The sequence below is a fragment of the Aspergillus sclerotioniger genome, assembly GCF_003184525.1.
Source record: "Aspergillus sclerotioniger CBS 115572 chromosome Unknown BO94scaffold_24, whole genome shotgun sequence".
NCBI lineage: Eukaryota > Fungi > Ascomycota > Eurotiomycetes > Eurotiales > Aspergillaceae > Aspergillus > Aspergillus sclerotioniger.
In genome coordinates this window covers 545,468-566,419 of record NW_020291014.1, presented here as the reverse complement: position 1 = coordinate 566,419, position 20,952 = coordinate 545,468, and the positions used below count along the sequence as shown (strand labels likewise).

At 52.9% G+C, this 20,952-nt stretch overlaps 8 protein-coding genes across 8 annotated transcripts; 4 read left to right on the top strand and 4 right to left on the bottom strand.

Annotated features, from left to right (window-relative positions):
• Window positions 1–225: 225 nt before the first annotated feature.
• BO94DRAFT_182951 (GIG1 family protein) lies at window positions 226–1,569 on the bottom strand. The gene is made up of 4 exons (XM_025605986.1): window positions 1,169–1,569; window positions 919–1,101; window positions 656–840; window positions 226–568 (listed from the first exon to the last, which is right to left on the bottom strand). The coding sequence occupies exons 1-4, from the start codon at window positions 1,431–1,433 to the stop codon at window positions 428–430; spliced, it is 774 nt and encodes a 257-aa protein (XP_025464885.1). The 5' UTR covers window positions 1,434–1,569; the 3' UTR covers window positions 226–427.
• Window positions 1,570–1,944: 375 nt separating this feature from the next.
• Window positions 1,945–3,408, bottom strand: BO94DRAFT_182991 (nicotinamidase). The gene is made up of 3 exons (XM_025605987.1): window positions 3,100–3,408; window positions 2,901–3,054; window positions 1,945–2,848 (listed from the first exon to the last, which is right to left on the bottom strand). Exons 2-3 carry the CDS (start codon window positions 2,949–2,951, stop codon window positions 2,189–2,191), a joined length of 711 nt encoding a protein of 236 aa, XP_025464884.1. The 5' UTR covers window positions 2,952–3,054; window positions 3,100–3,408; the 3' UTR covers window positions 1,945–2,188.
• A 32-nt stretch (window positions 3,409–3,440) lies between these two features.
• On the top strand, window positions 3,441–4,803 carry ssuA (RNA polymerase II subunit A C-terminal domain phosphatase). Its single transcript, XM_025612348.1, has one exon. It carries the CDS (start codon window positions 3,843–3,845, stop codon window positions 4,704–4,706), a length of 864 nt encoding a protein of 287 aa, XP_025464883.1. The 5' UTR covers window positions 3,441–3,842; the 3' UTR covers window positions 4,707–4,803.
• Window positions 4,804–5,379: 576 nt separating this feature from the next.
• On the bottom strand, window positions 5,380–7,062 carry hosA (histone deacetylase HOS2). The gene has a single exon (XM_025605985.1). The coding sequence runs from the start codon at window positions 6,935–6,937 to the stop codon at window positions 5,483–5,485; it is 1,455 nt and encodes a 484-aa protein (XP_025464882.1). The 5' UTR covers window positions 6,938–7,062; the 3' UTR covers window positions 5,380–5,482.
• A 525-nt stretch (window positions 7,063–7,587) lies between these two features.
• BO94DRAFT_558868 (isocitrate lyase/PEP mutase family protein) lies at window positions 7,588–8,557 on the top strand (the record flags this gene model as incomplete). Its single annotated transcript, XM_025614032.1, has 2 exons — window positions 7,588–7,722; window positions 7,781–8,557. The coding sequence occupies 2 exons, from the start codon at window positions 7,588–7,590 to the stop codon at window positions 8,555–8,557; spliced, it is 912 nt and encodes a 303-aa protein (XP_025464881.1).
• Window positions 8,558–10,500: 1,943 nt separating this feature from the next.
• Window positions 10,501–12,050, top strand: aspf4 (allergen Asp F4). Its single transcript, XM_025612347.1, has one exon. It carries the CDS (start codon window positions 10,745–10,747, stop codon window positions 11,747–11,749), a length of 1,005 nt encoding a protein of 334 aa, XP_025464880.1. The 5' UTR covers window positions 10,501–10,744; the 3' UTR covers window positions 11,750–12,050.
• Window positions 12,051–13,412: 1,362 nt separating this feature from the next.
• Window positions 13,413–14,893, bottom strand: BO94DRAFT_472013 (mitochondrial import receptor subunit; the record flags this gene model as incomplete). The annotated part of the gene is made up of 3 exons (XM_025608412.1): window positions 13,413–14,430; window positions 14,509–14,647; window positions 14,743–14,893. The coding sequence occupies 3 exons, from the start codon at window positions 14,891–14,893 to the stop codon at window positions 13,413–13,415; spliced, it is 1,308 nt and encodes a 435-aa protein (XP_025464879.1).
• A 2,662-nt stretch (window positions 14,894–17,555) lies between these two features.
• On the top strand, window positions 17,556–18,519 carry BO94DRAFT_182822 (uncharacterized protein). Its single transcript, XM_025605984.1, has 2 exons — window positions 17,556–17,903; window positions 18,223–18,519. The coding sequence occupies exons 1-2, from the start codon at window positions 17,661–17,663 to the stop codon at window positions 18,370–18,372; spliced, it is 393 nt and encodes a 130-aa protein (XP_025464878.1). The 5' UTR covers window positions 17,556–17,660; the 3' UTR covers window positions 18,373–18,519.
• Window positions 18,520–20,952: the final 2,433 nt, after the last annotated feature.

Here is a 20,952-nt window from a genome sequence, read left to right as displayed (position 1 = left end):
TCTGGATGGAGACTCTGGATCATCTGGATGACGTTGATGGGACTGCCTTGATTCCCAGCTCTCTCTCTCCCCCTCCCCTACTCTGTTCTCCGGGAGCAACCCCCGCCCATAATAACGGTGACACAACAGCTTCCAGCGGGCTTATATACGGACTCGACTCGCCCGTCTCCTATTCCATTCAATTTCCACGTACTGGGCAACCCCTCGCTGGTGAACGCTCGATCAAGAGGGGCACTAGGCTTGGCGGTGGGGATGACAGATGACATTGACAGGCAATATTAATACGAATACTCGATCATGCTCCCAACAGGTCAGCAACGCCGATGATCGCTCCTGACAATACTCTATTATAATGTTTGGTATTATTCTTCAGATCCTAGGCCCAGGCCCCAGCACATCTATCTAGTATCTACCCCCCGAGATTTCATCATGCCGACTGTCTTTTCAGCGGCGCATCGCCTCCCGTGATCTCCCTCAGAAATTCCGCATCGGGACGATGTAGCATGACATGGAAATGCTCCACGGCATGCACCGACTTCAACGACTTCCAGTTCTTGAACCAGATGACCTGCGCCCACATTAGCACCAGCAAAAGTAATGGCCTTCCCCACATTCCTCCTCCCGCATAGCCAACGTCCCATGCAGACACACATACCTGGTCGGCCGGCACCCGTGAGCAAAACGTCCGTTGCACATACTCCTCGATCTCCTGGCGCGCGCGTGGCGTTAAGTCATCCGTGGCCGGGTCATCCTCCAGCTCGAACTTGGTCCACACCACCAAATGCACAATACCGTCCTCGACCCCGTACGGCCAGTCGTTGTATAGAATACGCATGTCCTCTAACCATCACAGTTGTGCTTAGCGTTCGTCTTATCTCATCCCAACAATAAAAAGAAAATAGGTGTGATCGAACGAACCGGCATATTCAAACGGCCGCCCTTTCGGCTTCAAATCCTCGGCCGTTCCCTCTCCCCAGCGCAGTCGTTCTTTCACCACGAACCGCATGATCGAGCCATATTCCGCAATTATATACTCCTTGTACTCGAGATACCTCCTCAGATCGCTGGGGAGACGCTGAAATCGATCAATCTGGTTGGTCCCTGCCATCACCGTTAGCAGACCATTAACGGCCCCCGCCCCCTAATGCACGGCTCCCAACCCACATACGGACTATGTCCTTGACTAGCTCCCATCCCTGTCTCCGATATTGCTCATCAGGGGTCGAGAGAATCTCGATGTTCTTTTGCGAGGTGCCGCGTAGAAAGCCGGGACATTCTGCCGACCATTGAGAAGGGGGCACATTGACGAGCCAGTACGGTAGGGACTTGGATGAGAGGCTGGCCACTGAGTGTAGGAACGTGGCAGAGGCCTTGACATCCGGAGATTTGAATGTGTCATGAAATGTAGGGAGGGATGCAGCAGTGGACGACATGGCGACCGGATGGACGGAAGGAAGTCGGGCTAGATTCTAGAAGCGGCGAGTTTATTGGGAGGCGGGCATCTGGTTTATAACCCGTAGGTAAGACAACGGTGAGGGACAAGGTAGAGAAGCAACAGATGGAGCCGTCCAAAGTACGGGTGAAGGAGCTGATATAATGATGCCCGGTTCCGGCTGAGGTGGCGATGCGTGATGGATTATTGAAAGTCTGAGGCGGCCACATCAGGCCCCGCTGCCCATTCCAGAAGGGATTGACGGTCATGTTATTAAGGAGAGGGGAAACAATCAACAATAGGCGACCAGGCTGATGGCCGGGGGATTCTGAGAACCCTTCGATACTGCGTTCTCTCCCTCTGCGATTTGGTCGACAGCCGGTGATCTGAGACCGTTTCAACGTCGGCAACTCCACAGTGGAGACCTGTCATGTCCCTGCCAGGGTTGGGCTTGTCGCTATCCACGGTCGTCATCCAACAAAGCAAGAACGCTTCCCTATCGACACCGAACCCCCATCCTTCCACCAACATGTCTATAACACCGTCTCTATAGGCCATGTGGCATTGATCCACTCGGGACTAGCACATCCTGGTCTCTAGCCAAGTCCCCTACGACGATGCACTCTCCTGCACCGTCACAACAGCACGTACATATGCACGTCAATCATTCTATACATCCGCTACAACTACCGTCCTTCCTGTCCATAATCTACACATACTCCGTATGAATCCGATACACATCAACCCCCTTCCTCTCTACACCGACTCAAACAACCCCGCAACCTCCGGCCCATCCGACCTCACCACCCTCACTCCAGCCTCACCCAGCTCCTTCTTGGCCTCCTCCCATCCCTGCCCCGGATCAACACACCTCACCGCATCCTCTACCAAATAACTCCGCAGCCCAGCCTTGGCTGCATCAATCGCCGTAAACTTGACACAATAATCTCCCGCAACCCCCACACAAAACACATCCGTAATGCCATTCTCCTCCAAAATTCCCTTCAAATGCACATCCACCGACGTCCGATTCACTTCCGCATCAAGGTTCCCAAACGCATCTGCAAACGCAGAGTACATTTCAACCCGGGCGTCCATTCCCTTTTGCACGTAGAGGTCGATGTTTGTGGTGTCGATCTCGGGGATAATCTCCGCGCCCTTGGTGCCTGCCACGCAGTGGACGGGCCAGAGTCGTTGATATTTGGTTTGCGATTCCTTTCCCGGGGCGGGGTTGATCATTTCGATGTGGCATTCGAAGGGTAGGTTGTTGGGAGGTGGGTGGTTGGGCGCGAATGAGATGTGGTCGGCGGGGTGGCTGTCTTGGGATGCGATTCGGAGAGTGAAGCCTGGGTGCGAGAGAAGGGTGTTGATTGTGGGGGCTATGGCGCGGGCTTCATGTACGGCGAGGGAGCCGTTCTGGGTTCGTTAGTAGAGACGCTGCTGTATCGTACTGAGAGGGATGACTGACGGGAGGGCAAAAGTCCTCCTGCATGTCCACGACTATCAAGGCGGTTTTCATTTTGGATGGCGTTGACCGGATTGTATCACGCTGGGTTGAGCGTTTGTATTACGTAAACGACGGTCTCAACCTGGAGTTTAGTTGCATGTAAGTCAGTCGAATACTATCTGGTCAGCTGGTGCTTGAAAAAGCGAAGAAACGTAGTTACCTATTGTCGTATCAGATGTCGCCGGGCTAGTTCTTAGACCCCGCTCGATGGTCGTGCATCTTGCAAGGATGGCGTCAAGGTGAGCCGCATGTTAATTCTCGGCTGAAGAACGCTAGCCAGCCAGACAGACGAGACAGCCACGATATCATAAAACAGACGTCAGAACCAGGCCGATTCTTGAGGCGCATGAGGAACTGCACCAAGCATTGAGCATCCAGCGAGCATCTCGAGCTGTCCGAATCGGGCGTAGCAGCAGGCGGCTGAGTCAGCGCACATGACCACAAAACCGGCGAGAAATCGGCCGACGCAAACTTCTTCACTTTGTCACCTCAGGGCTGCGGCCCTTCATCAACCCATCCAGCCACACCAGTAGACCACGCGTAAATGAATTGCAGATGATGCGAGGCTCGTCCAAGGTATGTATGGATCTACTATCTGCACGCTTCCAGCCCGCCCCACCCCTGCAGCATGATGAATTCTTCTATATATTGGAGCTGTCCGAGCACATTATGCGGACAAACCTAATTACATACGCATTTGATCTGAATCTGCCCCCTTTCACCACATTTTGTGTCACTGCCATTGTTTCTCGTCGCGTCTGCCGCAGATTCTAATTGTCAGTAGTCATCACAGGGCCCTAGTGAACACACCTTTCAACCTCCTTGATACCCCCCAATAACACCAAACTCAATTCACTCTTCACCACCTCACCTCACCTCACCGACTACGGTCACTCCACCGTCATGGCCTACGACCCCCGACTCCCCAGTGCAGGCACTGCGACCACTCCTTCCCCTCCTCCCCCTCCACCTCCACCTCCAGAAACCATGAGGGCACCACAACCTCAACCCACCGCCTCGAACGAGGCCACCCCTATCCCAGACTCGGAGTCGTACAAGCTCCGTTTCTGCACCGTCTGCGCCTCCAACCAGAACCGCTCCATGGAAGCGCACCTCCGCCTTTCCACAGCCCCCAGTCCCTTTCCCGTGATCTCCTTCGGGACCGGCTCCCTCGTCCGGCTCCCGGGGCCCTCCATCACCCAACCCAACGTCTACAACTTCAATACCACCTCGTACTCCCAAATGTACGATGAGCTCTTCTCCAAGGACGAGCGTCTGTACCGCAACAACGGCCTCCTGAACATGCTCGAACGCAACCGCAACCTGAAATGGGGCCCGGAGCGCTTCCAGGACTGGGTGCCGGGTCAGCCGCGGGTCGACCACGTGTCGAAGGGCGACAAGGGCGCCCTGGGCACGGAAGGCGGCGTCGTCGACGTAATCATCACCTGCGAGGAGCGGTGCTGGGATGCCGTGGTGGACGATCTCATGAACAAAGGATCCCCACTGAACCGGCCTGTGCATGTCTTTAATGTGGATATTAAGGACAACCACGAGGAAGCCTTGGTCGGAGGCAAGGCCATCCTGGAGCTAGCGAACCGCCTGAACGATGCAGCCTCCACAGAGAGGAAATCGAATGGTTCCGAGGGCTGGGAGAACGGAATGGGCGAAGCAAGACGGAACTTCGACGCCAGAGTGCCCGAAATCCTAGCCGAGTGGCAGGAGAAATGGCCTCATCTGCCAGCTTTGTGGACGTTAGCTTGGCTTTAGGATTCAGATCCCATCCTAGTTCATATTTATTAGATCCACTAGATACCGATCAAATAATTGTTTCTTCATCAGATACTCTCATCTGATCAACCATCACCCATCTTTTTCCCCTTTCTCCTAGTAGCATACTATCCCACCTACCTACCTATCCCATCGTATCCACAAATAATCCCCCATGTTCCCCCCAACCCTATTAGCTACTCTACGCAAAACCAACCCATTCCATTCCACTCCAGCAAACCAACCCCATCCCGAAGAATGACAAAACCAACCCAGTACCGCCGTTCTTTGTTACCTCGAACTCAACCCCGTAAACAAACAAAAACCTCCGAGCCATCGGATCTAAACTCAATACCGTAATATTGACTCGTTGACATGGATTCAATGAGATTCTCTTTTTTTCCCCTTGGTGGGGGAGGAGTGTTGTTCAAAGAAGGAGTAAGAAATCAAGAACATAGAAAGGGGAACGGGGAGAGAGTGTGTGTTTGTTATTTTATGTATGTCCTGAACAGTTGTCTAGAGGCAATGTACAAGATAAATGGATACCATTGTCCCATCGTTCTAATCTAGGAGGTATGCATGTATGTATGTATGTATGTACTTCCCAGCTTACATCTCACATCTCACATCTTAAAGACAATATAACTATAAGATACAGAACCCAAACGCCATCCATCCATCCTGATAGATCCGACCACCGACCAACTCCAGAAATGAATTGTGTAGCTCACAATGGGAAGAAAGGAAAGAAAGAGTAGAGAGAAGAGGTTGGGGGGTTAATAGAATTCGGCTCGTTGGCCGGCCCCTCGCTCTAAATCTCTCCTTCGACTCGCTTTCCCGAGACTACCCCCGCCTGTACGTTCCTCGCGTTCTTCGTCCATCATGGCTGTTTCTTCTTCGATTTCTTTCTCTGTGTCTTCGCGGAGACCGAGGATGTCTGGCGGGATGAAGCTCATTTGTACGCTGGGAGCGCCTTGGATGTATCGGAGCTGTTCGCGGATTGATTGGACGAGACCGGCGAGGTACGTGCGGGGGTTCTTGTTCTCGAGCTTGCGCATTTCGGAGAGAGGTGGGAAGAGGGAGAAGTCAGGGCCGAAGTGGTTGCGGAAGGTGACGGTTTCCGGGATGTGAGGGTCGATCACGTCTTGGGCGTCGATGAGGATAGAAGTTTCGTGGGCCCACGCACGAGAGACGTTGCGCGGGGTGTAGCCGCCGCCACCGACGACAAGGAGGGGGAGGTTGAAGGTCTTGACGTAGGCGACGCAGGCACCGTGGGCGGCGACGTTGAGGTTGAAGCAGCCCAGGCGGTCGCAGCCGAGGGAATCCGCTCCGCATTGGAGAACGATGGCACCGGGTCGGTAAACGTCAACGCAGGAACCGACCACGTCGCGGAAGAGCTGGATGTAGGATTCGTCGTCGATACCGTCGTGGAGGGGGACGTTGACGGAGTGGTGGGCACCCGGGTTGAGTGGGTGTGTGGGCCCCGTGCTGTCGAGGGAACCGGTGCCGGGGAAGAAGTTGTCCTTGTCGTATTTATGGAAGGAGACGGTGAGGACGCGGTCAGTGGACCAGAAAGCTTGCTCGACGCCGTCGCCATGGTGGACGTCAATGTCGATGTACATGACGCGCGGGTGGAGGCGTAGGAGCTGCAGGATGCCGAGGACGATGTCGTTGATGTAGCAGAAGCCGCTGGCTTCGGACTTTTTGGCGTGATGCAGGCCACCGGACCAGTTGACTGCGATCTCAGACTGGTTGTTGCAGAGCTTGCGGGCTGCGTCGATGGTGCCGCCAGCGTAGAGGGAGCAGTAGTTGTAGAGGCCGTCGAAGATGGGGCAGTCGTCACCAAAATTGAAGCGCGCGATGTTCTCGGTTTGTTCGGGATTCTCCATATCTCCGGGCATGACCTGTTGCAGAAAATCGAGGTAGTCGGATTTGTGGAAATCGGCCAGTTCTTCGTAGGTGGCTGCGCGCGCCAGGTAGAGGTCCATCGCATGGTGCATCCCGTAGGCCATGACCAGCTGCTTGGTGAGGGTCAGCCGCCATGGCTTCATGGGGTGCGACTGGCCGAAATGGTGTGGTTCGACGGCCGGATTGGCGTGCCAGGAAACGCGGTAGCCATTTGGGCGAGCAATGCTATTCTGTTGACGCTCGCTGGTGACTTTGCGGTCGACGGAGAAGGTGGGCGCGGAGGTCGGAGGGGCGTATTCTTGGACAATGGCGGAGCGCGCCATGGCGACGGTTTTTGAGGGACTGTCGGGGAAAAGATGAGGGGGGTCGATTGGGTGCAAGAGAGGGTTGCTTCTCAGCTCAGATCATGCTTGCGTACGCGGGAAGATGTGGAGGCGAAAGGACGTGGCGGGGAGGAGAAAAAGAAGAAGAAGAGTTGCAGTTGGAGTCGCGGCAGAAAAAGCCGTTGATCACCTGCGCTGCTCGGCCGCGGCTCGATCCTGCCTGCCAGCAACGGAGATACAAAGTCGCAGATGAGTCTCTGCACATTCAACCATGCACAACCGTGCTATTCAGGAACAACAGACACCAGGGCGATCAACTGCCCGGACAGGACGACTGCTACCGAGTCATGGGCAAATCCCGAACCATCCCCGAGCGATTACCTAACCTCCGCCGATGTCGGTTAAGCTGCCATGGCTCTCCCTTAAATTCTTCGTCATCGCGGACTTGTGGGGAAGAGAAGGTGTCTGGACTTCAAGCAAGATACTAGTGGAACAGCCTGTGTGAGGCAACAGTTGTAAATCTACGCGACCCCAAGTTTATAAAGCCAGTGCCAACCCCCGTCGACACCAACCAGTCTCGACGTCATCGCGAAACCCTCGTACCACCCTATAAAATTGACCGACGTCTTTTGCCTCTACAACTCAGCATCATGCCTATGATCACTGCTGCCACCACCCTTCGACGGGCTCTTGAGGACCCCAAGTCTTTCGTCGTCGCGCCGGGCGTCTACGATGGGCTATCCGCCCGCATCGCCCTCTCCGTGGGCTTTGACGCTCTGTACATGGTAAGTGGCAAATGTCATCTGCTTGGGAGATTGTTAGCCAACTCATTCTCCTCCACAGACCGGCGCCGGTACTGCTGCCTCGGTCCACGGCCAAGCGGACTTGGGCATCTGCACTCTCAACGACATGCGCGCCAACGCCGAAATGATCTCCAACATCTCCCCTAGCACCCCCGTGATTGCCGATGCAGACACCGGATACGGCGGCCCTATCATGGTCGCGCGCACGACAGAGCAATACTCTCGGTCCGGAGTAGCCGCCTTCCATCTGGAAGACCAGGTGCAGACGAAACGCTGCGGACATCTGGCCGGCAAGATCCTCGTAGACAAGGAGACCTACGTGACGCGCATCCGGGCGGCGGTGCAAGCTCGACAGCGGATTGGCAGTGACATCGTCGTGATTGCTCGGACAGATTCCCTTCAAACCCACGGCTATGAGGAGAGTGTGGCTCGACTGCGGGCAGCACGCGATGCAGGTGCGGATGTGGGATTCCTCGAGGGTATCACGTCCAGGGAAATGGCCCGGCAAGTGGTCCAGGACCTGGCACCGTGGCCGCTATTGTTGAACATGGTGGAGCATGGAGCCACACCGTCGATCTCAGCAGCGGAGGCCAAGGAGTTGGGTTTCCGTATCATCATCTTTCCGTTTGCGGCATTGGGGCCTGCCTGTGCCGCGATGCGCGATGCGATGGAGAAGCTGAAGAAGGACGGGATCCCAGGGCTGGACAAGGAGATGACGCCACAGATGCTTTTCCGAGTGTGCGGGCTGGACGAGAGCATGAAGGTCGATGCGCAAGCGGGGGGTGCGGCCTTTGAGGGAGGAGTGGATCTGCAGTAGTCCGGTGTTTTAGTCTGTACCGACGTTGAGACCTAGTGGGATTGTAAATAGAATCGATGATATCTGTTCCAGCATATGGACAAGCAGAGTGAATTGTCTATATTGCATAATGCCATGATCTTGAGGTGATGAAAAGTGAGCAACGTCGAAGAATCATCCAGCTGACGGATGCCCGAAGAGGCAATTCGGCTAACCGCTTTGGGCATGACACGGGACCGGCGAGGAGGCGCTTAGTCAGCCGGATCATCGGGGCCCAAATTGAAGCTGACGAGTCGCAACAGGAATAGCATCGAGAGAAACCTGGGAACTGGCTCTAAATTTGGATGGCCCCAGGCCAAAAAGGAGTCCCTCGGACCACCAGGGGGAGAGTTGGCTGATGTCGAGGGAGGACCTGACTATCTCTTATGCAATTTTTGCTGCAGAACTGGTTCCGTCCGCCATCCATGGAACAGAGACCCAAGGAACACCATCTATTTACGTGAGGGGAAGTAAGTATGAGCATGATGTTGTCCTGCACACTAATATTGACTCTGGAGAAGAATCAAGATAGGTACCGACCGTAAGCAGGACAGCAGAACCAGGCAGTCGCATAACACGGTGGGTAAGACCGACTATCATTGCCCAGTCTCGCATGTCACGGGCCAACAACAGGCAATGACAGTTGCGGTGGACTCGGACACGGGCTGTAGATTACCGGATTGTCGCGGTTCTAAAGTCTACCTAGTGGCCCGTTGGCCAGACGGTCCATGGATGACCGGTGAATTTGATACAGACCTGCTTGTTGGTCTTATCTGGGGATGTTGCCCATGGGCACACCATACATTCCAGTTGGTGTTGCCGCCGTCCCTGAAATTGGGGGCCTTTTCAGGGTCTGCGGCAGGGTTGGTCTTAGCCGTGGTATTCAGGGACTGCAGAGGGGAAAGACCCTTAGGGGTCCTGCAGTTCGCTACGTATCTAGTAGTACTACCTTTCGTACTGACATTACCGTATTAGGTAGTAGTCACTAGTAAGCGGCCACTCCATAGTGCTGCTATACTACTTGCCGTTTAACTTCCACCAGTCTGGCTTGTCTTAGATGTTACCAACTGGGGACGAGCTCGCGGTCTAGCCTGCATTTTTCCCTCAGCACCTCGTCCAGTTCATCGGATCAAATCACCATCTGACGTGGGTCTTGACGTGGGCATCGCTCTCCTTGTAGAACGGCATCCAGGTCGGATTCGACAGGCGAGATGATCGCACGGATGAAGTTGCAATGACTTGTCCGTATCTAGAAATCCATTAGGCAGAAGTGAGAGTAAACAGCGTTTATTGCCTGGGTGACGTAGCAATAAGCAGTGCGATAGACTTCATCGGATTCTTGCGATCGGGCAGCATTCCAACTGGACGCCATGCATCTAATCAATCGGTCATCGTGCAAATGCCACCGATCTTCTGGCAAAGCGATGCATCGAGTCAGCTTCACTTGACTATCGTCGACATAGCGACAGGGTTTCAAGAGACGGTGTAGAGTGTAGACGATGCAGATGATGCAGCGCCTGGGTACGAGGTACATCCAGGATGGCGCTGTAAGGTACCAGGCACCGTCGGGAGCGCTGAGCTGGTACGGTACCGGTACCACGGCAGGCATGATCGGCGGGGCACATCCAGGGATTCCGAGTCTCGACCGCCCGCCCAGGCGGGGCGTATCACCAATGAGCGACCGCCGTCTGAGCGCCAAACGGCAAGCTCAGGAACCGTTGTTGGTTCTCAGCCAATTACGGCCCCCAACTGCGGGTGTTCCCCTGATCGCCCCCCTTTTAATTAAATGAAATCCAATTACGGGGCCTTTGGGATATGGTGAAAAGCGAAAAGCAAGAAGCGAGAAACGAGTAGCGAGTAGCGAGTGAGGAATCAGCCGGGCCATAATGCCTGCCCATCTAGGGCCTTTCCGCCTGCTTTTTATTCTTCGGATCCCCCCGTTCTTCCATCCTTGCGCCTTCTTTCTCCCTCGTCTGCATTGCTTTGCTCTCCTTCTCCGGTACACACCTCGCTCCTTTGTGTGTTGGTTTCAAGTTGAGGGCATCTCACTCATTACTGCCATCTACGCTCTCTTTGATCCATCGTGTCTTGTTGTCAATAAAACAGCCGTGATACCCCATTCTGTTTTGCACGCCATCCAACAAACAATCTCTTTCACATTCCATCACAATGCAGCTCAAGAACTCCATGCTCCTGCTCACCGCGCTGGCGGCTGGCTCCACGGTCGCCCGCCTGCACGGTCATGAGCGCCGTCACCACCACAATGACAAGCGTGCCGTCGGTGATATCGTCGTTGCTACCATCGACGGTGAAAAGGTCTCCTGGAAGAACGAGTGGTCTGGTGTCGCCGCCACCGTTGCCGTCGAGGCTGAGGCCGCCGTGACCCAGATCGCGGTCGATGCCAAACCCACTCAGGTGTCCGTCACCAGCTCTGTTGTCGCTTCCGTCTCGGCCGTTCCCACTGCTGCCACTTCTTCCAGTTCCTCCACTGGAGCCACTGCTTCTGGCTCTTGCTCCAGCTGGACCCAGACCCTGTCGAGCGGTGACTACTCTCGTGCCGGCTTCGGCAAGTCGACGGTCAGCAAGCGTACCACCGACGCCATCTACTACACCGGCAACGTCGGCAGCCCCTGGGGCAGCAACATCATCGAGGTCGACGCCAGCAACGCCTGCCAGTACAAGCATGTCGTCCGCATTGATGGCAGCGAGACGGACGACTGGACTGTTGTCTTCTGGAACAAGATTGGCCCCACTGGAGGTCTGAACGGCTGGTACGGCCACTCTGCTCTGACCCTCACTATCAAGCCTGGTACTTCTCGGTACGTGGCCTTCGACGACGACTCCCAGGGTGGTTGGGGTGCCGCCAAGGGTGACAAGCTCCCCACTGACCAGTACGGCGGCTACTCGTGCACCTGGGGTGAATTCGACTTTGGTAACACTAGCAATGACGGCTGGTCCGGCTGGGATGTGTCTGCCATTCAGGCCCAGAACGCCGGTCAGGAGATCCAGGGTATGAAGATCTGCGACCACACCGGCAGCGGATGCTCTACTATCACCAACTCGGCCAGCAGCGTCATCAACGCCTACACGGCTGCCCTTGCTGCTGCCGATGGCATTGGTGGTTCCGTCTCCGCCGGTCCTGTTCGTCTGCAGGTCAACATCGACTTCTCTTAGATGTGCCTGGTTGCTTTGATTTGTTTCTTTTTCTGTTCAGATATTCCCTTCGATACACTAGGCTTAGGGTTGGGGTGTTCTTGTGTGTGCAAGTCTGTACAGGTCCTTCGCTCCTCGCGGCTGGAAGTGAGGGTTACATAACATCCCAGCCCTTGCGTTAGTGCAGCGTCACGTTGACCTTGAGGATTTACTTGTTACTTCAATTGTACATACATACATACATATACCACCGTGATTTTAAGTTACTGCAGATGACAAAGTAAATATCATACTCTAGTGTACTTATTTTATATATGTTAATATCTGTATTAGTTACCTTCTTAGCTTTTCATTCCAAAAATAGCCCATAAGATACTTTAATCAACTACAGAGGATACAACCTCCGATATCACTCCCACCACACCACATTACTACATATGCAATATTGACTGTACTCAAACTTTGAATTAATTCATCTATCTACCGAGTGTTACTCATCCACCCATCCATCCAGCCACTATAAGGGATTAAGAGCAACTAAAAGCAACCAACCCTCTATCCAAAATCCATACATACTCACTCCTCATTCATACACACACACACACACACACACACATACACATACACACACATACACATACACACACATACACATACACACACATACACACACACACACATACACATACACACACATACACATACACACACATACACAAAGAAAGAGATACTTCCACATTCCACCTTAATCTATACCTATATCCATAGATACCAGGTTCGATTATGTTCAGCACAACTGATATCGTACCTCATCAACATCATCATCACCACCACCCTTTGTTGTTCGGTGGAAGATATAGACCCCGTTTTGCGTAGTATTAAACCTTTGTATTTGGAGATATTATTTGTCAGGACTGCTCCCTAGGTGCGCTTCTAGGGACGGAGCCCCTGCCAGACAGCTACACTATCTGGCAAAAGACTAGGATTCTGAGCCACTAGGCTCAGGTGCGCATCCCTTATAAGCTTGACCCCGTAGGGGCCGTCACATTATTAGTGATGCTATAAAGTAAAGTAAGGTAAAGTAAAGTAAAGTAAAGTGCTATATTCTTCATGGAGCAGTATGATCTTCATCTATCTATTTATCTACTAATCCTATATTCTTATCCTATTCTCATCCATAAAAAGAAGTATATACCTATTAGGTAAATAGAAGAACATCACACAAGACACTAAGATGAATAGTACTTGGCCGTAGTACTAGCTGAATATATGGAATTTAGTACTGTTGTATTATGTGGGATTGGAGGTGGGCGATTTTGTACATGGGCATTGATTCTTCTGTGTTTGAGTCTGTGATTGTGATTGTGATTGTGTTTGTGCCTGTGGAGGGAACTTGGGTGGTGGTCGTTTTCTTGGGTTGATTCTGGGTTGGCTTGGATAGATGGATGGCTGTTTGTCTGTTTGTCTATAGTTGGAATTTGGATTGGGATTGGGTTGGTCCGATGGATAGATGGAGTTGAGGAAAGGGACAGTTAATTCCAGATAGAATGTGACGTTCTTCTTCGATACTAATTTTCCGGGTGTGTATTGACTGGTCATCTACTTCTAATCATATCGTTCCATTGGTCCACATATATTCGAACAAATCCATAAAGGACAAAACTGAAGAGCTAATATACACTATCTACTCCAACCCCGCAAGGAAATCCAGAGCCTGCAAGGGTTGAGCAGGAATCTCATCATCATATTCCACCGCGTTCTCATCCTCATCCTCATGCGCAAAGGTATTGTGCTGTCTCCTTTTCGACGGGGTAAGCGCCATGTACCCAATAAAAGCAGCAATGCCTCCCACCACAGACCCAACTGACAGCCAAACATCTAGCTTCCGTGACCTGATGAAATCCGACAGATGCTGTTTCTCGGCGTCGGATAATGACTCGCTTTCTTCGATTACCTCCTTCATTCGAGTATGCGAACGGATGTCCTTCCAAATAGGGGTCGAATCTGCAATAGTGTTCAGCAGCGTGCTGCCGAGGGTAGCCAGTCGAGCCCGTTGTGGCATCTGCCATGGGAGGATCGATGATGAGTCCTTAGCACCGTCTGGAAGAAGAGCATGGTCGATCTCTACAACGCCGAATATCTCCTTCCTCTGTCGCTCCGTGTACTCTGTTACCTGAGGCGCCTTACTCCGCATCGCATCCCGAAGCCACGAGTTGGGCACCTCCGGCACAAGTGCCAGACTGAGATATCCCAGCGCCAGACAATCCAGACTCGTCAGGCCGGCCTCGCTCGTGTGTAGGAAGTACTGCTTCCCGCCGAGGATCTCCTCGAGCGGCTCGAACAGCTCCGCCATCAACGCCTCCAGCTTGAACTGGTTCTGTTGCGAATTCTTGCCCAGCAGAGATGAGACGGAGTCGCGTGGCCGGGGAATAAGGTTCTTGGGGACCTGGCCCGCTGCGACAGCGGCCGAGTGATCACGCTTCCGTTGCTCTTCGATGGCTTCCAGATCCAGGGAGGAGAGGCCGAGATGCTCGGTGCGGGCTTTCGCGGCGGTGTGAATTTGCGGAGGCAGGATCCATTGGTTGGGCCATTGGAGAATGGCGCCGTAGGAGGGAGAGGTGCAGTTGTAGTAGTTCTGGCTGGTGACGTAGAGGGAGAGGTCAAGAAGGGATTGGGCGCGGGATTCGAGGAACGCGGAGAAGCTATTGACGCGATCAGTTAGGCATGTTTCTTAGCTATAGCTTGTACTTTTCTTTAGTTTTCTAGAGGTAGAAGCGTACGCGATGTTGTCTGCTTTTTCGAGCCCAGTGAGGCTCTGGTCCAGGTCCCAGTCGCCGTTCGAGTATTGACGGAGGTAATCGACGATGTTGCGGAAACGGCTCACCCAGGTTTTGTCATCTTTGAGGGCCGGTAATTCGCCTGTAGAAAATGGAGTTAGTCAATGGCACATGCGCCCATGGCAGTCAAGTAGGGCCAAGCTAGGACTCGGAGAATAAAAGCTCAGAGCAACATACAAGTCGGCGACACGGAAGGATCACTGCTTGCGACGAGAACCCATTGGTCCTTGGGCACTGTCAGGGAGAGATAGGCGATGGTCGCGAGACATTGCGCATCAATGGACGGCAACGAAAAGGCCGGACCCCAAACATGAAGTTCCAGAACCATCTTTTCGGTCGTTGCGGCCATGGCCAAACAGATGGAGGTTGCGTTGATGGACCGCTGCAATCACGTGGGAGATCCTCCGGCGCGCCTGGGCGCCTCGTCGCCTCGTCGCCTCAGGCCGGCAGGCAGCCATGAAGTCAGGCCGACCACCGTTTACCGGAATGGGGAGGACTATTCCATAGACCTACAGAGCCTAGTATCGGAGGACTCCATACCAAGTGGATCCATCCACGCAGTCATCTTGATCCCGGTTGCAAAGGACCACTCCTAGGGACTAAGGAGGGCCTGATTCAACGCGTGGCTGGTGCGACTGGCCAGTGCAACAGATACAGTACTCCTTCGGGGTTGGGACGTCGTCGATGGGGTCATGCATTTTCGTAGTCTTTTCAGGTGAATTATTAATCCATGCAGGTGGTTTCAGCTGGTGTTATCAACCCCTCCTTTTGGATTGAAGTGTATGAGCGATTTTCGATCCCCTCTTTTCGGGTCCCGAAAGGATGAAGATGATGAGATGATAACCCTAGGTATGCCATGTTGCTTAGTTAGCTATCTATCTATCTACTGGCTCCACGGTAAATGGATATCTGCAGAAATTGAACGACAAACGCAAGCACCCACTTAGCGCTCTACCCAAGAGCCGGTTTTAATTTCACCACTGCCAGCCAATTCAGCACATGGCATGGCATGACGTTCGGATACCTCCCGGGCTAACGCTCAGTTCGCTGCTTACGGGGATCGGAGAAGAAGGTGGGAGGGAGCTCAGCCAGGTACGGAGTCCAGTCGGGTCAGTTGACCTGCGATCGGACACTCGGGCTAACCAGATGAACGAAACGAAACAAGGCAGGCTCGGGGTCTGCAGTAATCAAGGCAGAAGCAGGTGGGCCGGGGGAGGGGAGGGGAGGCCTGAGGTCAACTAGATACCTAGGTACTTAGCTATCTACCTAGAGTCTTAGACAGACAGTCGCTCGATAGCATCATAATCGGCTTATCAGGATCATCATCATCATCATCATCGGTTATCGTCAAGATATCCGCATCCATCCAGTCAGGCCCTGGCATGGCTTGGCTCCTACATATGCAATGCAGGTGCATGTGGTTTGCTTGGCGGTTGCGAGATTAGATTCCTAGGGGGAACTCACCTACCAATTTACTTAGTTAGTACTTACTTACAGTGACTAGCACCGAGATAGGTCATCCTAAGAGAGCCGTCGTATCAGGTGCGCCACCCGGGCCGCAGCCAGCATGTACCTCTCCGACTATTGCCTCTTGCAAAAAGCAATACTGCCCCCCCCTCCGATAAGGGACTACGGGAAGTAGACGCGGGAGGCGGAGTATTCCTCGCTTGGATCACCGTATGATCGAGTCATAGTCGTGGGAAATGCCGCTATCTGATTACTCAATCCAGCGCGCTACATGCATGGTACAGACGCCAGACGGACCGGCGCTAGACCAAGGGACAGGGGATCGCAGCGTATTGATTCAGCATCCCTGCTGGACGTTTGCCTGCCCTGTGTGCTGCCCGCAGATCCTTTGGGGTTCCCCCGCGGTCACACTGTTACTCAAGCCCTGCAATGCAGCCATCAGGAGATGCGTACAGTTCCTGTCTAGTCTAGCATGCATAGGTGGGTGGTACGGAGGCAAATGATAAGAATTGAATAATCTCATTTAGCAATTGTCAAAGCGCAGGCAAGAATGCGAGATGCCGTTGGGTATATTAAGTCTATTATACATGCCGTCGATTCAGATAAAAGCTCAGACCCCGATGTTATGATGATAACAAGCCAGATGGTACACATGACTGAAAAAGGAAATGAAAGAAGAAAGAAAGGTGATTAAGTAATGTCGGATCCATCCGCAAAGGGAATCCAGGGTTTCCGAACAACGCATTGACATCGGTGGGGATCGCGCAACCCATGCTTCACTGGGGTTGGTTGATGAACTCCCACATGAAACCGAACGCTCGAGAGTCTTGTCGTCATCACTCTCTTGCGGGGTTTGATGCTGACAAGGCCGATTGGCAATAATGACCCGCGGTGGGGAGTTGATAGCAAGCGATAACATCATCACTCGGTTCGTTGCATGCGCCCCCCTGCATGGAGATAGGGCCCGCCGATCAGATGTCTCAGTATCAATGCGTCATTGTGGAATGGGACCAGAGCGCCTGCGCTTGTCCCGGAGAATGGTAAGAGGATTAAACACCGGCCATGAGACGTGTTCATGTGTCGGCTAGGCAAGAAAAGTCCGAAAGTTCCGAAGTGAAGAGATGAGAGGAATGCGAATAAATGGTGTATGTGGAGTAAAGGAGGAAAGCCGTAGTGTGAGTCCCAAAAACGAAATCGTGATAACCATGCCGAAAGGTGCAACTCCTATGTCATGAGAGACTCGAACCGGTTCACTTTGTCACTGTTCGAGGCGGAGGTGGTGGAAACTGTCGTGGCTGAACCGGTCGAGTCTGTCGGTCGTCAAGTTCATATCGAGGATTGCCCATTGTTTATTTGGGAAGTGGAGGAAGAGGACCCTTTGGCGGGGGACCGGGGCAAGGAGGGAATTGAGAAGTAGAGCCACCGATGGAAGGCATGATGATTAGATAGTGATGGTGATGTGAGGTGGTGAGGTATGGTGAGGTGGTGAGGTATGGTGAGGTGGTGAGGTGGTGTGGTGATGTGGTGATGTGGTGATGTGGTGAGTTGATGGTTGGTTATAGAGTAGGTGGCAGTATAGCACGCGAGTAGTAGATGTGGACGTGAATTGAATTGGATCGGAGGGATTGATGGAGAGATTGAAGTTGAATGAAAACAGGAGATCAAGAACAGCGAGGTCAGAAGGGCGTCTAATATATAAGTTCTTTGGGGAAGCTCCTCCTCTTTTTTGTGGCCGTCTTGTCTTGTTTTATTTTTATTTTGTTTTTTATTTTTTGAAGAAAAGCCCGACCGGGATGATTGGCGCTGAACCCGAAGCAGCAACCAGAATAATCCCCAAATCTAAAATGGATAAAATGGAAATCACGGAAAAGGTAAAAAAAGGCCCCCCTGTCTGTCGGGAACAGGAGCTGGGCCCCACCGACGGACAGGAGGAAACAAACTACGTCAGATTCTGACCGCGTCCTTACACTAGTGCCGTACGGTGGGCTGCCAGATGGATTCCCGATGGAGGCCTTCAGTGCGACGGCCCCAATGGGAAATCCCAGGGAAATTTTCTAGAAGCTCCTCTCGTTCCACTCCCGCTGCTCATGCCCCTTCACCGCTGAGGCAGTTTGCCTCCCCCTTTTTTCCTTGGGTTCCGCAGGTCTAATTAACCTGCGCATTACCGGAGCTTATTATTATTATTATCAGTGCCAGACTGTCAGTGATGGATGTGATGCTACTGGGTGGGCGCTTCAATCGGAAACAGAGAGTTGTCACTTGTCACAGCCTAACGAACCAGATTCAAAGTTAGCAGTGAAGGAGAAGCCAAAATCACCAAAAATAATCATCAGAAATTAGAATCAGAATCAAGCCCATAAAAGAAAATGAAAATAAAATAGATTAGAAAGCAAAGTTAGAGACAACGAAATTGGACAAGGCATGCATTCCTGCCCCACCCCAGCGTTAATCGTTCTGTTTCTACGAATCTACGGAGGAGGTTCTACACACCCCGTTCTTGGTGTTGTCCACCTTTCCCTTTTGGCTGTCTGGGCAGTGCGTCCATCTTTTTAGAATAATTAGGGAATTTCCTCTCAGCGTATCGCCCATGTGACTACTACTAGTGTCATTTTCGCCGGGTTACGTAAATTACGACAAGGACAACGACGAGGATGAAGAAGCAACCGAAGCGGACCGGCTATCTATGACTCAATCCCAAGGGATCAATGCCACCGTTAGAGCTGCTCGTACTCCGCATCCCGACCAGGGTGTTCCCAGGCAACCTCATCCCTGAGACCGCGCCGCAGTGTTTGATAGGCTTACAAGCTTGGGGGCTAGTCCAGCCATGCCAACACGTGCCAGTTCGTAGATCCTTTGAGGGGGAAGAACTAAGAAAGCACAAGAGGGACAAGGGACAATCAGGATGATCCGACGCCAACTGCGCGGCTGCTGCGCTGCCTGTCTGAAACTTTGCTGCGTGTGATTGATTCCTCATCACCACTCAAACACACAGACTCCCTCCAAGAGGGGAAGATCCTAGCTCCAGCCAGAGTGTCGGGACTGATGGACCTATCCAGTAACAGTATTATCCAGCATCCAAGCCACCACGGCTCCCGTCGTGGTCATCCTTCAGCCTTCCGGTTCAGGCGTAGTTGGCCGTTTTTGTGAGCCTGGATGGCTGAGTAGCCTGAGTGAGACCGTCGTGGGCAGCTGAAAACTGAAAAGGCCATTCCTTGCAGCCCTGGTCAGGGGTTCGATCACAAAGGAAGAATGACAGGTCGTTTCATCTGGACAGGGCGGCAGCGGTGTCGCAACCAACGAGGTAGCCGCAACCTAAAGATACACACACCCACCGGCTCCGATGGCGTGTCCTTCGTCCTCACTGCTCCCTCCCCCAGTTCGCCGCTGGGATGGTGTTTCAGGGGCTGATCACCACCACCACCACCACCACCACCACCACACACCCAGAAATGAGCCGTATCTCGGGGGATGCGTCCACCAACGACAGCCCGTTTTCTCCTTGCAGGTGGTCAAGTACCTGCGTTCGTATTATTTGTCCGAGCTCTCGGACTGGGATTGTCGCCGTCCGCGCGGCTGAGAGAGGGGAGCTTGACGGGATGTGAATGGTTGAGTTCGACGGACTGGCTGTCATCCATCCTCCCATCCTATTATTATTCCCATTTCCAAGGTTTCCGGGAAGCGATTGGAGTTTGGCAGTTAGTTCCGTGCGCTTCCATTTGACGGACATGCCGGCTGACAAGGTGTTGAGCAGCCATTGTGGCGGCTGTCCCTTGCCTGGCGTGGGCGGTTGATGATTATCGTAATTACTTTGCCTATACTTTACTTTACCGTACCATACCCGCTGGGAGATCCCGTCTTGACCCTCCAAACCTGAAGGAACTATCTACTAGCCTTATGCGATGCAACACTACTATAGTACTCGCTACTCACTACTCACTACTCACTACTCACTACTCAGGCTTGATTTCTTGATTTCTTGATTTCTTGATTTCCTGATTTCATTTGATTTCTTGATTTCATTTGATTTCATTTGATTTGACTTGATTTAGTTCATGGAGCCCATCCCGGATCGACCAATCTGACCTCCTGGATCCTACACTAATCACTATACTAGTCGCACCCCGTCTACTGTGTAATGAGGATGGGCGTCACGCCGGGTCATCTGCAGATGAAAAGTGGCCGGGGAGTGAGCCAGCTGGAAGGGAGAAACGTTGATCCTGCACGTCAATCGCCCGCTGCATCGACTCATCGGTCGATCCATCGAGATGCGGGTTGCGTTCTCGCGTCGCTTTCAGTAACAGTACCCACGCCGCTAGGTCGGCGCCTAAACAACCCTTCCTCAACGACTTACTCCTTGGGCGTAGTGTGCTGCAGTCCTGCTGTTAGCGCCCCTGCATGCATGCCTATTGCCTACCGATATCATTCGGATTCATGGCTGCGACGTACTCATCCTTTACCCAGGCAGTGGTCATGGCCACCTGACGCAACAGATTCCGCGTCCTTCCGGCAAAGGTTTCCCATTAGGTACGACATTCATCCAACCGGTTCCTGGCGCGATCTGGATCATATCGGCCACTTTGCCACCTCGCAATGCGTCAGGTCACATGCTCCGGTCTGTTTGGGACACTGGGGCAGAAAGGGCCAAAAAACACATGGCAAGAACAGAACTTGACATGGTGGAGCCATGTTCCAAGTGAACGAAATGAGATCCCCACTGTTGGAGGAGTTCATTCCGCGCCGTTGGTGAGGTGGACCGGATCACATAGCAAGGGCCGGCCTTGATGCGGAGGCAGTGTAAATCACTTCTCCTCGGTAAACTCGACACTCAGTGTTAGGCAGCGGCCGATGGGGGTTCCTGATCGTGTACTACAGTACTACACAGTGGGCAGTGGGCAGTGGGGACACAAAACGCACTTACTT

What these genes read in the sequence shown, in the direction of transcription:
- aspf4 (XM_025612347.1), top strand. Translation starts at nt 10,745, where the DNA reads ATGCAGCTCAAGAACTCCATGCTCCTGCTCACCGCGCTGGCGGCTGGC.
- BO94DRAFT_182991 (XM_025605987.1), bottom strand. Translation starts at nt 2,951, where the DNA reads ATGAAAACCGCCTTGATAGTCGTGGACATGCAGGAGGACTTTTGCCCT. An exon ending in AGGAGGACTTTTGCCCTCCC is followed by an intron (nt 2,849 to 2,900) that starts GTCAGTCATCCC and finishes TAACGAACCCAG; the next exon opens with AACGGCTCCCTCGCCGTACA.
- hosA (XM_025605985.1), bottom strand. Translation starts at nt 6,937, where the DNA reads ATGGCGCGCTCCGCCATTGTCCAAGAATACGCCCCTCCGACCTCCGCG.
- ssuA (XM_025612348.1), top strand. Translation starts at nt 3,843, where the DNA reads ATGGCCTACGACCCCCGACTCCCCAGTGCAGGCACTGCGACCACTCCT.
- BO94DRAFT_182822 (XM_025605984.1), top strand. Translation starts at nt 17,661, where the DNA reads ATGGAGAGATTGAAGTTGAATGAAAACAGGAGATCAAGAACAGCGAGG. An exon ending in AAATGGAAATCACGGAAAAG is followed by an intron (nt 17,904 to 18,222) that starts GTAAAAAAAGGC and finishes TATTATTATCAG; the next exon opens with TGCCAGACTGTCAGTGATGG.
- BO94DRAFT_182951 (XM_025605986.1), bottom strand. Translation starts at nt 1,433, where the DNA reads ATGTCGTCCACTGCTGCATCCCTCCCTACATTTCATGACACATTCAAA. An exon ending in GCGGCCGTTTGAATATGCCG is followed by an intron (nt 841 to 918) that starts GTTCGTTCGATC and finishes TGTGATGGTTAG; the next exon opens with AGGACATGCGTATTCTATAC. An exon ending in CACGGGTGCCGGCCGACCAG is followed by an intron (nt 569 to 655) that starts GTATGTGTGTCT and finishes ATGTGGGCGCAG; the next exon opens with GTCATCTGGTTCAAGAACTG.